At 40.2% G+C, this 15,969-nt stretch overlaps 1 protein-coding gene across 31 annotated transcripts in view; it reads right to left on the bottom strand.

Moving 5' to 3' along the window:
- The window catches only part of ANK3 (ankyrin 3), a 379,686-nt gene that overhangs the window by 137,931 nt on the left and 225,786 nt on the right, over nt 1–15,969 (bottom strand). For 20 of the 31 annotated variants that reach the window (XM_074874343.1, XM_074874344.1, XM_074874360.1 and 17 more), the window contains exons 2-7: nt 12,447–12,548; nt 11,890–11,988; nt 11,405–11,503; nt 5,398–5,496; nt 1,443–1,628; nt 860–883 (exon numbers count right to left, since the gene is read on the bottom strand). In XM_074874343.1, the coding sequence (XP_074730444.1) occupies nt 860–883; nt 1,443–1,628; nt 5,398–5,496; nt 11,405–11,503; nt 11,890–11,988; nt 12,447–12,548 (609 nt within the window). The remainder of the gene's footprint in view (nt 1–859; nt 884–1,442; nt 1,629–5,397; nt 5,497–11,404; nt 11,504–11,889; nt 11,989–12,446; nt 12,549–15,969) is intronic. The other 11 variants (XM_074874353.1, XM_074874354.1, XM_074874356.1 and 8 more) reach the window with 1 other exon arrangement.

Genomic DNA, 15,969 nt, shown 5'->3' with positions numbered 1-15,969 from the left:
GGTATTATGTCAGTCTTGCAAGTTAAATCTCTTAGAGATTCTTTGCAGAAGTTCAGATGCAAATAATTTAATGATACTTACTAACTGTTTTTTATAAATTCAAAGTAGATGCAAATGAAAACACCATCAAAGACGATTTTAAATTATTAATATGGATTTTTTTTCCAAGGGTTAGTACCATATAGATCAGTCTCCCACTGTGGGCAATCACACTGGGTTATGTTCAGACACCATGAGTTACCACCCTAATTAGAAGATGCCTTACTGATAAAATTACTTCAGCAACTTATTTTCATATTTAAGTAGTTTTACTTCCTTTTAAAATAATGCTAAAACATGCAGCAATTCCATCAGTCCTGCAAAGTATGAAACCTTATGGGAACTAGATGCATTTCTAAATTGTTAGCAAGCCATGCTAGCTGCCACTGCCTTGCTTTGGGAGTTTTGCAGATATAAACCCACTCTCAGATCATTCTATTTGCTGACACCATCAAGGTAAGTGTCATGCAGAAGCCTAAAATCAGACCTGGATGCACAACATGACAGGGTTGTCTGCAGCTCTTAACACATCTGATAAACATATGCTCCATGAGAATCCCTGAAAACTCCATCTTACATAATATGGCTCTTTTACGATGGCAGTTAGCTCCCAAGAACACTTACTCTTACTTTTAAACCCTAGTTTCAGCTGCAGAAAGCCCTGGTATCTAAACTACAGTCTTCTCTAGCACATGCTACTTCATTTCATCTAAAGCAGGTATCTATCCTATAAAAGGCGATGCAAAAAGGAGGAGGAAGAAATGATGCAGCAGCACTAAGTCATGGAGGAGTGATGATGCATATATATATTTATATATACCTCTGTTGTTCTATTCACCATCATCTAGGTTAACAGATTTGGAAGCAAAGAGGGGGAAAAAATGAACGGTTAGTTCACCACTGGTGATATGGATGCAAAAAGCTTCATGATTGCTATGTGGCATGGCAGCTCAGATGACAGCACAATCGGCACACAAAGGAAGCTCAACTGAATGGAAGCTGAATGAGCAAGTATTTTGAATGTTAATTGTTACATGTTTACCAAAGGTCTTAAAGTAGCAATTGCACAAACAACTAATCAAATTACTTAATTGTACAGTACCTATAGCACACCACTGCAGGAGTGGCTTTCATTCCCAAGAGAATAATTCTAATAATATTTCACTTATTATTTTCCAATTGTGAAGTTTCTACTAGAGAAATTAACCCTGATTTAAACAAAAAGGGAATGAGGGAGGAAGAGGCAAAGGAAGCAAATGAAACGTTATTGTTATTCACACACTAGAGGAGAAAGTTATGTGTAACTCTGCAGCAAAATACTTCACACTAAGGGAGATCTTCACCGGATGTAACACGTGGTCAGTGCTTAAAAACATCAAACCTTCTTTCTTTTTACAACTGACCTTTGACTCCACATCAGCATTGTGGTCGTTCTGCAGAAGCAGAGCCGCTGCCTTCGTATCATCCTTGCGAGCAGCGATGTGAAGGGCAGGAAGACGGACTTTTCCCTTCGTATCATTTTCAAGCAGCAGTGAAACCACCTGGTCATGACCTTGCTGCAAAGCTACTGCCAAAGGCGTGAAACCATCCTGCAACATACAATGGGGACTCTCAACATATGTTCCAAGCTTTCCAGGGGGCGGAAAGGGGAAGGGAAGAGATCTCAGCATTAGTAACAGTACTGGCTCAAATTCAAACATAGAGTGTAACACGGTGCAAATTAAAAGTACCCTGCAATGTCACTGGAATTGGAGTAAATTATTGGCGAACTAGGTCCCAAATGCTCAAAATACCTTTCTGGCACTCCAGACTTAAACATATTATTATAAAATAGAAGCAAACAAAAATGACTGAGACTTGAGAAAAAAAGTGTGAAATTACTCATGACTTAACAGTTACATAAATAAGTGTATAATAAAGTGTATAATTATATAAAAAGGTATAAAAAGCAGAAATATTAAAACAATTGGTAATGATGTCTCCACAGCAAATTATCATCCATTCCCCCCAAAGCTACAGGTTTTGAAAAAAATTCAAACAGCACTTCAGCTCTATCCTCTGATATATTTTATATGTGGATTAAAAATCTAATAATATTTAAATATGAATACCACATTCTCCCAATATACCAATTATTTTACTACAACTTCCATTTATGAAAATTTATACAGATGTGACAGATAATCCTCTTACAAACAGAATTTATTTCCTTTCAGACTAGCAAATAGCCAACCAAAGTAGTGCAGAGTAAAGAAACCTGAAAAATAGAAGATTTTTGTTTATCAGATTTTAGAGTGGATTCCTCAAACACATGAAAAGTACAGTCAGAAATGTTTCTATCATTTTATTTTTATGGATTCTTAGAAAACCAAAGAATGAAAGACTTGTCATTTAGATTCTGCTCTTTCCCAAACATTTAAATGGCATTCCAATTCAGGAACACATTCAGTTCTACCCATAACTCACTCAAGAAAAAATCACAAATGTAAATTACTACCTGGGATATTTATTTACTACATTTGACTCTCAGTCAACATACCCAAAGCTTATATTACCAGACTTCATTACAGTTTTGTAGGTAAACACATTCTTTCACTTTTCAACTACTTCTGTCATGGTGAAACTGTGTAAGTGTTAAATAAAAGTGCAGCAATGAGACAGAAGAATGTAGATCCTCACCCTATGTCAAAAGTGCAGAGTGCAAGTGTTAACTTTTTAACTTTGGGAACTAGAAGTAACGTTTTCAATAACAAGTTTCTCTTTCTGGCTTACTAAACAAAGAGCACCTCAGTTTAGGAAAAGAAACAGGAGGAGTTCTAAAAAAGAGCATTTTTTCAAAATTTTGGAGAAAAAAAAAAGCACTGAAATTCCTCAGGTCCTAAAAAGCTTTTTTTTTTTCCTTCCATAGTTTTTTTAAAACCCATTTAACCACATCCTTCCTCTTTGCCTCCGGCTTACCATTCCCCAGTAGCAGGGCAGGGCTCTGGGCAGTGGTCCCAGGCCATGAGCAGCTCCTGGGGTGAAATGACCGCACAGGCTCAGACTACAGGCAGAGTGCACAGGGTGAAAAATGCTGTGTAGTTCTGAAGGCCAAACAACTCCATGAGCATCCCCACAAGAGGGCTCTGGCAATATGGCTACACCGTACCTGCAGAGATGGAGGCTCTTGCCTGGAGAAACTCTGAGTGCAACAGCTCGCACCTTAGTGACCCAAAGATGTTGGCTTCCTGGTCTATTTATACAGCTGACGGCAGTGGCACAGTCAGCCGCTTCACAAAGAAAAGTGGTTTAGCTATCTACAATGTCTTTTCTCACTGGGCTTTCTCTTCTGCTAAAAATGCCGGTAACAATAATATAAAATAATCCTAGGAAATCATTTTCTCCTTTCCTTAGGGAAAAGGGAGTGGACAAAAGGGAGGGAGCACTGCATTTCAATACCAGAGCAGCTGCCATCCCCTATATCCTCAGTTTCCTGATGAGAGTTGCCCATCATTTCAGTGTGTGCAGAGATCACTGTACCACGGCCAAGCAAACTGCGACCAAGAGTATTAGCACCAACAAGAATGCATTTCCACCACATGCTCTCTGAAGATGCCAACTCACAAAAAACAATTGCAAGCAAGTACCGTGATGTCAGTACTATAATTAGCAATTGCACTTTAAAACATAAGGCAAAGCCCACTCCAGAAAAAACAAAACAAAACCAAGCCCGGAAAACTAAAAAAATTTAAAGAACACAGTTGGTTCTATTTTTCAATTTAGACTAAAACACCTTTGTTAAAGAGTTGTATTTTTAATGAATATTTAGCTAAGTGGCAATCAATTAATAACAAAGGCTTTTGCACTTACAAAGATAAAGATAAATCAAATCTATATGAAAATTGGGACCAAGATAAAATAAAAAAGCATCCATAAGCAACTATCACAAACAAGTAAGGCAATAAAGGCAACATTGTTTTGTAGTCTGGTATCTTCAAAGGAATTCTCCATGGATAAAATTAGATTGCACCTTATCATCAATCCTAGTTGGAGAAAAAAGCTCAGCCTAAACTGACATACAATACTCAAGGGAAAAACAAATACCAAAGAAAAAGAACCAAGTACCCATGCACAATCTAAAAAATGTATATTTTCAGAAAATCATACAGTGGAAAGAATATTTTCAAAAATCTGAATCTATTGCACATCTCTGGGAGTCCTGTGACTTCTTTGTTTCCAAACTTTTAGAAAGAAATAGAAATTAGTCCTCTGAAAATGACAATTTTCAATTAACTTTCCAGATCTAAAATATTTCATTTTGGTATTTGTTGGCTTTCATATCTTTGAGCAATTCCAGAAAGTAGTTTCTGATGCACACTTCTAGTTTTTAGTGATTTTGATCCATTAGTGATTCAATTTTTGCAGTGCTTCAGAAGAGAAGAAAAAGATTCCATGCATACATCATTATATAGTGATACTATAAGGTATAGTGATGCAATTAACTAATTTTGGATTTCACATTTTGCAAAAAGTAGGACTTTTTCAAATAGGCATTATTTCGTTCACGGAATCAATTCAGATAGAGCAATCATAATTTAATAAATATTAGAGAGAGCACATACTGAAATACCTTTTTTTTTCTTTTTTGGCAGCAAAATCTTGGAATTAAGGCAAATGAAAATTCAGATTAAAAACCTATCTCAGTGCAGTACATTTATGACTTTTAATATATCTCCTATTTTTTTTTTCCTTTCAGGTTGTCTTGAGTTAGAATTACTTTTTAAAACAAGAACTAAAAAATGTTCTGGAAAGATCACAGAACACCTCCAAGGATGGACCTTTTATCTTTCTGTCAGCTTGAAATTATCACTGCAGGACCAGATGGGATAATTAGGTGCTACAGAGAGGGTATCAACATGGCAATAAATGCAGTTCAGAAAATGCTCCAAGCACTAAGTAACCCTGGGTTTTCCCCAATATCCCAGGGCTGTCTCCAAAGCGTAGGTAAACAGTTGTTCTTGCTTTATGGTTGCCCTTCACATTACGCACTATTTTTGATGAAAGCACAGACAACTTTTATATTATGCACACAGCTTCCCTGTTTGAGCACTTAACCTGAAAGATTACCAGTTATGGCTAAAAACACATCTATTTTTAGAACTGTTTCTAGTTAAAGTAATTTTTTATTTTAGAAATGGCAAGAGATGGTTCAAATTGCTGAAAAGCCAATAACTCAGTATTCATTAGCACACTTCATGGAGTGAAATTTTTATTGGTCTTTAATTTAGTATTTAAAAGACTAGTTTGATATAAGCTGGCAAGAATCACTGCTGAAGCACATTTTATTCTGTTCATAAAGTGTGAAATTCAAACTTTTACCTCTGTGGCAAGGCTTTGACTGGCACCATTGTCAAGAAGAAACTTAACAACCTCCAGGTGGTTTTCTTGGGCTGCCATATACAGTGGAGTGAAACCATTCTGAAATAGGAAAACAAGAGTGTAAACACTCCACAAACATTTCATGCATACCACAGATCTGCCAAACTCAGGTAGATTAGGGGGAAACCAAATAAACTGTGTGCTCATATGCCAGTTGATAGTATGATCTCCTTTGATTTAAGTGGCGATAAGAGAAGGGTAATATTTAAATGGACACAGTGAAATCTTTTATCTGACCAGATACAATTCCCACAGATAAGCGAGAATACTTTCTTTTACATCTGTTGTGAAGTCAAACTAAAAACCAGTCTGGACAGACCATTTGGCAGAGATGAGTTATAATTCCCGATACCTACAGCCACGACAATGGAAGTGCAAAATGGGACAGGTAAATATAATACAAGTCTGTAGCAAAAGCAAGAGCAATGGCTCTTCAAAATACTTTCCAATTTTTCTCTTCTTTCTGTTAGCCTTGACTTCTCTTTCACTTGTGTCAGCTGCTTATGCCTTTTGTCTCCTTGAAGAGTTGCCTTCTGAGCGTAGCCTGCTTATGGTCAATGAGCTACTTCATATTTCAGACACCAGGAAATCTGAGGATTGTTGGTTCTCAGCAGTTTGAGACAGAAGTTTATCAGGGTTTCCAACCACGTTAGAGCATTTCTCAAATTCTGCTTAAGTGAGTGATTTCAATCAATGCAATACAAGTATTAGAGGCTGCAGAGCTTAATTCTTTGGCAAGTGCTTTCCTCTTACTGTCAATGCTTTTGTCTTTGCCTTAACTGTATACAGGTCACAGCCTTTCAGGAATTGAATTTTTGGGGACTAAATTGGGCACTGTATTTTTCCCTATTGTTCTAAGCATTTCTGAAATTCACAGCTTAGACATCATTCACAAAACCAAAACAGCAAAATGAAGTCATGAAACCTGCCTTGGGATCAAGATACCCTTAAAGGAATTTATAGAAGTTGCTGATTTGCACTGGAAATTGCTTGGCTTTCACATAGCACTACATGTCATTCAGTTCAACAGAATCATGAACTAGTGGTAGATACGTATTACAGTAACAACTTAAAATGTCTGTATACTATACTGAGCAGTTTGGTACTGCTGAAGCAACCAAAGCAGCATCAGCAATAAGAACAATCCCTTTCTCCTCTGATCTGTCATGATACATGTTTTAACCTTCGTACTCCAAGCATCACTCTGTCAGACTTACATTACACTGCTAGATTGTGCCTGATCCCTTTCTTTATGGTACCAGCATGGGTGATGATGCCATTAAATGTTTTGGCCAGGAGGTCACTGAGGTTTCAATGGGCTCTGTTAGGACCCCATCTGTCTTCTCACTATCTCCCAGATCTCATGCCATTAGGATTTCTGTGAACCTCAGACTTCCCTTAAGTAAACTTCACACAGAGTGAGCTGCAATGGGGGCAACAGCTTCCCTCTTCCACTGCTCCCTCCTAAGTTCCCCCCCAGACCTCTCGCTCTACCACACACCACTTCTGGTGATTACTCTAGAGTGTGGGGAGGACAGGGGAGAAAGAAAATACAAAATAAAATAGGAGGTAAGGGCTAGTTAAAAATAACAGGTAAAACAGAAGAGAGATTTCATCTGGCTTAAATAACAGAAAAGTTCAGGAAGTGCTTCCACATGACTGAGTTTGGCTGAGAGTATCAGCACTCTCATGTTTGCAACGTGGCAGACATTTCGGCAGGGTGGAAAGCACAGGGGGAGCAGCTCAGCAATTCAGCTAGAATAGTTACAAAGGACATTGACCTAGATTTTGACAGAAACCAATGGAGCCAAACACAGATGAGCTGAGAAGAGTTTGGCCCTGTATTTGCATTAAAGGAAAAACATCAATGTTCTGGGCTCTGGAGAGATGAAGGGAAACTGTAGCCTAAGACCTGTATTCGGCTGAGTTATAGTAGCTGTGGTGAAAACAGCCGAGAGACATCTGACTGTCACAGCACTGGGGCAGAGTTGCAGGGCACACGTCCAACACAGAGCACACAGGAGAGCGCAGGTGACCTGAGGCTGAGCATGCAGGCTTCACTGGCAGCAGAGACAAACAGGAGGTCAGGAGAAAGGGCAGCTGAGAGGAAATGGCATGATCTGGATGTTTGATCCGAGAGGAACTTTATCATCAAGACACTAAGCAGCTGTGAAGCCACATGTTTACAAGGCTTGCATAGGCTGCAAGGTCTGTTGCTGTTCCTGTATTTTGATAATTTGGTCTCTATTCAGGAAAACATCGCTACAAGCTAAAACAGGCACTGAACTCCTATCAGAGTCAAAGCATAAAGTTAGCAATGTGTTAATGCACTCTCCAGAACCAAGGCCTAACAGTTTATTTACCATACAGACAAAATTCTGCTTAAGGAAAAACAAAGAAGCCAGAAAGCGCTTGCTATAAAGTACCTGACGTGTCACTTTACAGGTTATTATTACAGTGAGCAGCAGTCTGGCATTTTTCCATATCATTTCACAGCATACTCTATATCTATTTACTAACTCAGCTGGAACCAAAGATTAATTTTTTTACTTTCAAACATTTGCATTTAGAAAGGAAGCAGGAAACACTTCCTAATTATTAGTTTCAGAAAATAATTAACAGGCAAAAATTCTCAGAACCAAGTAGTATTAGAATTTGGAGGCAGAGCAGAACCTTTTCTTCTGTTAAATTATTGTAGGGTTTTCAACATCTTTCCCCCCATACTTTGCTTTTCTTCTCTCTTTAAAAAGGGGCTGAAATTTCCACAGTGCTACAAGCCTAAGGAAAGCATTTTGTGTTCAATAGTAATAAATAGCCCTTAGAAGAGGTACAAAATTCAGACTCAGTAAAAATTAACTTTTTTTTTTTTTTTAAGGACAGGAAGATTTGGTTAAAGAAGGCCTTATATCCCTAACACTGGCACTTGTCAGCAGGGTAGAGCTGTTACCTTCAAGGGAAGAGGAGATAAAGCCAAACGCATAGAAAACAGGGTCAGTATCAAAAAGAAAAACAAAGCAAAAAAATATTTGGGTAGTCTCTCTGTGGGTATGCCAAATTCAACAGAACTTTATTCTAAGCTTTAGGAAGGTTCAGGTGATGCTCAGTACCATGAACAAAGCTGGTCTAGAGGCAGTTTGGTAACAGGGAGCTCCAGGTACCTCCCAAAAAGACTAATCCCAACTGGGGTATCTAACTGCCACGTATTGGTGTGGAATGGCCAATACACATGTCTCTCAAACAAAGATGTCAGAGGCATCCACGGTGTATGGACAATGCAGTTATATAAGATGTTTACAATCTCAGATTATTTTTAGTTTCAGGGTTGAATACACAAGTTCTCAAACACAAGCACAAAAGATCCTTTCAAAGCCATCTTAATTTCTTTAACAGGAAAATCACTGAAGATACTTCTGCTTTGTTTTACTTCTTAGAAGTCACGGAAGATTTTACTTAAAACTAGTTTTTGTTGTTGTTGCTCTCTTTAGATTCAAATTACATGGTGCCTGGACCCAAATATTGCTGTATCTAGACAGTATAAAAGAGTAAGAAAGAAGAACTGAGCCACCTATTTTCTTTGTCCAGGTGAAGGAAACATGAAATACAGATCACAAATAGCTAACATTCTTGAAACAGATTCTATTAAACATTTTGTTCATATTATTTAAGACCAGTTAAAAAAACATGTTTCTTTAAAATGTAAACTTTTAAATTTTCCTTTTTAACAAACATTTTCTATCATGCTTGTATTTTTATAATACAGAAGAATGGCAACTCTGGGCCAAATGAGAAGACCATCTCTTTGCCCTGGTTTGAGTGAGTGGTGGGCTTTTGGTAGCAGGGGAGGGGACTACAGCAGCAGCTCCCTGTGAGAAACTTCTCGAAGCTCCCCTGGTTTCAAGTTGGACCCACCTTTGCATCAAGGCCGGGCCAATTATCTGTGATAACACATTTAAGAAGGGGAATCTGGGAGGAGGTGTGGGAGTCATGAGGAGAAGTTGCGAGGAGAACATCTATGCAAACACCGAGGTTGGTGGAAGGATGGAGGAGGAAGGGGGGGAGGTGCGCAGGAGCAGAGACTCCCCTGTATCCCTGGCGAGATGGCAGGGCCGCCCCCCACCACCCACGGAGGTCACTGGTGGAGCAGATACCGATTTGCGGCATGTGGGGGCCCACACCAGGACAGGTGACTGCACCCAAAGAAGGCCGGGACCCCGTGGGAAGAAGGCCCTGCTGTTGTAGTTCAGCACTGGGAGGATTGCAACACACGGGGGTGACCCACACGCCCGTGGGAGTGACTCATGTCAGAGTTGGTTTGTGGAGGACTGTCTCCTGTGAGAGGGGGACCGTGCTGGGACAGGGGAGGAATGCCAGAAGTTCTCCCCTCCACCCCGAGGTGGAAGAAGCGGCAGGACTGACCGCACCCCCCATTCCCTGTCCCCTGCGCTGCTGCGGGGGAGCAGGTAGAGATATTGGGAGCAAAGCTGAGCCCGGGAAGAAGGGAGGGGTGCGGGAGGTGTTTTCAAGATGTGGTAATGCTACTCATGGTCCTACTCTGTTAACAGTTGTTGTTGTTAGTGTCTGTATTAAATTTATGTTTTCTTTTCTTCCCATTATGAATCTGTCTTTTACCTGTGCCGTAATGGATGAGATCATCCCTCCCTGTCTTTATCTTGATTTCCTGGGACTTTTGCTTTATTTTCCCCTTCTCAGCGCTGGGGGGAAAGGGGTGAGTGAGCAGCTGCGTGGTGCTCAGTTTCCCTCTGACTTCAAACCATGACACTCTTAATATGATCCCTTCTCTGACACTGCCTGCCAGCCAGCCTCTGAGCAGGGAGAACAGGAATGGAGCAGGCATGCAGGGACACCTCCTATGCCACAACCACCTGGCTTTCATCAATCCATGGTTTATACATTTTTTAAGCCTGAGTTTTTCTCAGTTTCATTTTACTGCTCTGCTCTTAACACCAGCACTGCTTTCGCTTATTTCAAATTTTCTATAATTGACCTAAATATTCATTCAAAGGATTTGACCAAACTTAAAAGCTCTGCATATGCTTACAGTATGTCTGTGTGCAAGGAAAGGGGATGAGCTCAGCTAAGCCTGAGACACCGAATTAAGTGAAACAGGATCCCTTTCATTTGAACAAATTCTCTCCCACTCTCCTGTTCTATCAGTATCTCTTCTGGCTCTGTAACAATTAGCAGCTTCTAGGACACTGGAGGGCAGATCTAAGGCTGAAGGGTACATGCTTTGCTGTGCTGCCTGTTACACAACCACTGCTAGTATCCTGCGAACACCCCTGGATGTGCCTCCACTTTCCTCATCTCCAGGGGTGCACATCTGTGTGGCTTCTAGACAACTTAAAACAGAGATGTTATTTGTATATTTTGTCTGTTGCTGGATGAGGTGGGCAACTCAGTCCAACTGATGGTTGACATCCCATGTGGGAAAGGACCTGAACACAATCTGGGACTTCACTGCACCGTCACACCTATGGGCAAGGACAAGACTTAATATGTCCATGATGCCTCTTGGTACACTCTGACCACCTGGTGAGGGGTAGAGCAGAAGGGGGAGAGCTGGAAACATGTAAAGTTTTAATTGTATGTTGAGTTACAAGGTGGGAATGAACTCAGCACGACACTCACTAAAATGCCCACTTCAGTAATAAAATCGCAGCTGTGTGTTTAAACTTTGTCCTTGCACCTGTTGTCAGTTACCTATGTGTGTGGAACAGCCAAAAAAAGTATGGTTTGTTTTGGTTTTTTTTTTATGTTAGCAGGATTACATTCATCTTACTGTCTGTACCAAACCATATTTTCAAGAGGCAGTATTAACACAATGAGACCTAGCAAATACACTTCTAATATTATAGGTTATAAGCAGAGAATTATTTTAATGTCAGCAAAGTTTTAGATAGTACCAAATGGAGAAATATTACTTTACCTGAGACTGTGCGTTGACATTGGCCCGATTTGTAACCAATACTTTGACTACTTCTGCTTGTCCAGCGAGGGATGCTATGTGCAATGCTGTGTTTCCTTTCTGAAATGAGAGAAGGTGGTATTTGGAAAGAGTACAAAACCTGAGCTTGAATACATGACAATACGATCAAGAATGTATTCCACTTTAAAATATAGTATTTCTTGCAATAAAATACTCTTACTGAATACTTCTAATGGGTAACGTTATTCTAGAAGACATGGACAGAAACCAATACAGGAATCTACAATCTGTTCAGTGAATCTCACCCCCAGTAACCTGTGACATTTGCTATAATCTAAAAAGTTTCTATTAAACAATTATTGAGACCACTCCACCAGTGGAAGATGGGCAATTACTGCTGCAGTAGCGTCTGGAATCAGTTGCCTGACACCTTGTGCCCGTGTGATCAGTGTGAACAAGAGAACAATTAGATAGGCCTGACTGACCTTTGTTGCTGCATCCACACTAGCACCTCGCTGTATCAGTTCAGAGACAACTTCTACGTGTCCTTCTTTGGAAGCGAGATGGAGAGCATTCAACCCATTCTGATTTAAAAAAGGAAGGAAAAAAAGGAAAAGCAATAGGAAAGATTGGCAAAGGTTTTCCAGCATAGCAAACATATCAGGAGACAAATAACCCAGTGAGAGGACTGCTTCCAAAAACTACTCTTATGTAAACTTTACAAGATCTAGATCATAAGGAAAGAGTATGAATCACATCAGGATCTACTAGCTCTGGGGTCTCAAGTTCTGTGTGCTGTTCCATGATCTGATGTAATACAAATGGAATGAAAGATAATGTTAAATAGCACAACATTCTCCAACTGGAACTGAAATGGTGTCTTGGTAAGGGGCAAAATAAAGGTTTAGTTGAATAAAATATGTAAACAAGGCTCATCAGAAAACACTTAAGTTATCATTGACATGAAGTGTAAATATAAAGAGATTTAAGAAATAGTGAGAAAGGTATTTATCCAGCAAATTTGATCAAAATAGTCTTCAACCTGATTTGAAATGTTGATGTCCACTCCACTTTTTAAGTAGTCGAGAGCCTTTTCCAAGTTGCCAGCTCGAGCAGCTCTCAGGTAACTTGCATTTGTGTCAGACTACAAGAAAAAAGGAAAAGTCCCATTAGAATTTACAGCACAGTATAAAAATATATTCCCTTGGCAAAGAAGTTACTAGTGATACAATATATTGTACATACATTTAACTAGACATGAAAGGATCCCAAACTGCCTTGTCAAATATGGGTCAAATCCCACCCTCCTTGCTTATGCAGACTCCCTCTGGTGTAAACAGGCTGTCCGCCTGACTAGGCAGCACAAGATTTGACTTCATATATAAATGTGAATTATGCAGCACTGTCTAACATGCAAGGCTAGTAGCCAGGGACACATCTGGTACCCAGCATGGAAGACAAACACGGTGAGGCTCAGGATAGGACTCCATGGAAACAACTCTGCTCTTTCCAAAAGTGCCACACCACCTTTAATGTCCAAGCTGAACAGACTGGACCAGTACTGTGAAATCTCACATGACAGATTTTAAAAAATACAAAATACTTGATGTTGAAGGACTGGACTACCTGAATGAAAAAAGCATGATTCTACAAATTAAGGCATTTAAAAATCTAATGTCTGATTAAATTTTGTTTTATTTTCCATCCTCCCCCATTTTATGGTACATTTTAATTTACAATATCTGTCCACATTCAGTGAAGTAGCCAGAAATCCCTTGGTACAGTGCTGTTATCTAAACAGCATTTTACTTTTTTCAGAGTTCGCTTTAAAGATAGATGTGCAAATTTGCTTTATGATGACTTCAGCTTGAATGTGAGGATGGCAGAAAGGATGGTTAAGTCATGAAAGAATCACTGAAAGTAATTCCCATCCCTGGAGGGTTTTAACAAGTTATGCAAATATCCACCAAGGACGGTTTAGAGATAATGCTGATCCTGCCTTGGAGCAAGTAGAATGAACTGGGTTAGCTTTCAAGAGGAACAAATTGTATAATCTTTGATTTTATCTGCGCCAAGGCTTTCCCTGGCATCTTGGGCAGTCAACACATTTTTTTTGTGCCCGCTTATCCATTGGTTCCATTGGTATAACAGGAATTATTTTTTTTTTCTTAGTATCGTTTCATCACAGGCTCACATCAGTACAACTTTAAGTGCTTTATGATCCTTTAAGGTTCTGAAAGAGTGAAACAAACACACTTTGTATGGTAAAGTTACTAGCTTACAACCTTCCCTGCTCTTAATCATTATTTTCCAAGCACGCTAGGCTGATCATTTCAAATCAACTTCTGCGATGTGCTCCCAACAAAACAGCCCCCAAATACCAATATTTAATTAGGGTTTATCAAAACCAAGGTGCTGCTACAAACTACATGGTCAGAACTGTAAAGACTATGGGGAAGAATAGCTGCCTTGAGAGGCGCGGTAAAACACTTTCATTTGGAAGATCATCTGAACTGTGCAATGCAGATTATTACAGGAGACAGGTCATATTTTCAGTGCTTAGCAACAGCAGCCACTGGGGTAAAAAACAGGTCAGCATTTTATCAGCATTACTAAAGGTATGAGGGAGGACTTAATAGACCGGGAGCCTTTTTTGTCACAGTGTAATGGCATGTCTGTTTGGCACAGTCAGCAGGTGGACGATAATTAACATCAGCTGTTTACAGCTGCTTCTGGGTGGGGAAGGGATGCACCAGAGAAGCTTGCTATGGAAAATCAGTTCCCGCCAGTCACATTAATGCACTCCAGACAAGACACACTGCTCATACTGAGAAACATTTAAACCTTTCTATTTGCTCAAACAAAATGGAGGCAGGGAGGAGGCAGAAGGAGTGACAAATAGCTGATATTCACATTAACAGCTAACTGCTGTTTCACTGTAGCAGGAGAGCAATGCCTATGTCTTTTAAGGGCTTCTCTTGGAAGCACTTGCTCACTAACAAGAGGAAGGGCAAAGGTTAGGTCACACTTCCAGCATATGGACATATAAAAATGTTTCCAATCAAGCTAGCTCAGGTGCTGCTAAGTGATGCACAAATCTATTCCTGAAATCCCTCAAACAAACAGCATGTCCTCCTTTGGCAGTCACCACTCAAAACTCACTCCTTTTCCTCAAACTGTCCAGAAACATCACTGACAGCAGCAGCCAGGCCATCACCCAAGCAGCGGAGCTGGTGGGGTGCTGGGCACAGCGCCACGCTCACCCGCCAGCCTGTCACTGCTCTGACAGGGACTGGCTCCCAGCACGAGGGGCACCCTACAGGAAAAGCAGCGCTGACATGCACAGGCACTGCGGCGACAACTTGGAAGCACCCAGAGAAGCTGCCATTTAACAGCACGCCGGGGTAACACAAACTCTCCCACACCTCAGCTGATCTGAGCTGGCACTTCCAGTTTCCACCTTACTGGTTTCCAGTTACATGAATGTGATGTGAGCTGAGCTGGTAGTGTGTGAAACTGCATGAGCAGCCTTAGCAGCCAGGGTGTAACACATCCCTATGCACTGAGAAAGGGGAAAACCTTTTTTTTTCTGACCTTGGCTAAAGCTCCAAAGACCTCAGACTATGTTAACTCACCTCAGGCTGGTTAACTCACCCTTTCTGGGCCACCATGCACAGAAATTTTGAGATTTGCACAGAGGTATAACAGGCTGAGGTTGTACAATTGTGGAAAAAGTTCAACAGGGTTTCTGGGATTCTCTCCATCCATTACAGTCTCTGCCATAAGCAGAAACAAGCAATAACATTAGAGAGAAAGGAGAGCCAACATCTTTGGAAACCAAAAGCAATTCCAGCCTCTCTAAAAGTAGCATTGCCATCTTCCACTTTCCCTCCAACTAAGCCATTACTTCAAAACTGCTCAGATAGAGAATAGTCTTGCAAGCTACCCTTGCTTTTAAGACATTCCACTTCCAAAACCCAGAAGAACCAACGAACGCTATCCAACTTTTACAAAAGCTGAGTGTAGGGGTCAGTAAAAATTGATCAAAAACATCAAACCAAAACTTTCACATTTCTGAACCTAAAATTTTCTCAACTTTACATTTCTATTTTAAGCCTAAATGCAGTGTTATTTTTTTTTTTTAAATACCACAATACAGTAGAACAATGTCATTTCCAATTGGCACTGTTTTGTTTGAAACAAAGCCTCTTGCAGTCCCTGCTGGAGCCTGTAATTGCCTCTGTACCCCACAGACAGGAGCAGCATCAGAGACTGGACTCAAATCACTGAAGGATTTAAAAGATCAAACAAGCGTCACAATAATGTTAATTATTTATCTGGATTGCCATCATGCCTGGAAGCCCATGTCAGAGACTGATCAAGGACCTGTTATATTAAATGCATTAAAAAACACAGTAGAGGAAAAATAGATTTTAGGTTTCCAACCATCACTCAGGACACCCATGCAGGTAAGTGCTCCCTCTGTGGGTAACTATTCCCGATATGCCCACTTCCACCTTCCATGCTAGTCGGCATCCGAAAGACAAACCCCACACAGACAGCAT

The sequence above is a fragment of the Strix uralensis genome, chromosome 7, assembly GCF_047716275.1.
Source record: "Strix uralensis isolate ZFMK-TIS-50842 chromosome 7, bStrUra1, whole genome shotgun sequence".
NCBI lineage: Eukaryota > Metazoa > Chordata > Aves > Strigiformes > Strigidae > Strix > Strix uralensis.
Note: the sequence above shows the minus strand (reverse complement) of the source record. Positions and strands in the feature narration are given on the sequence as shown.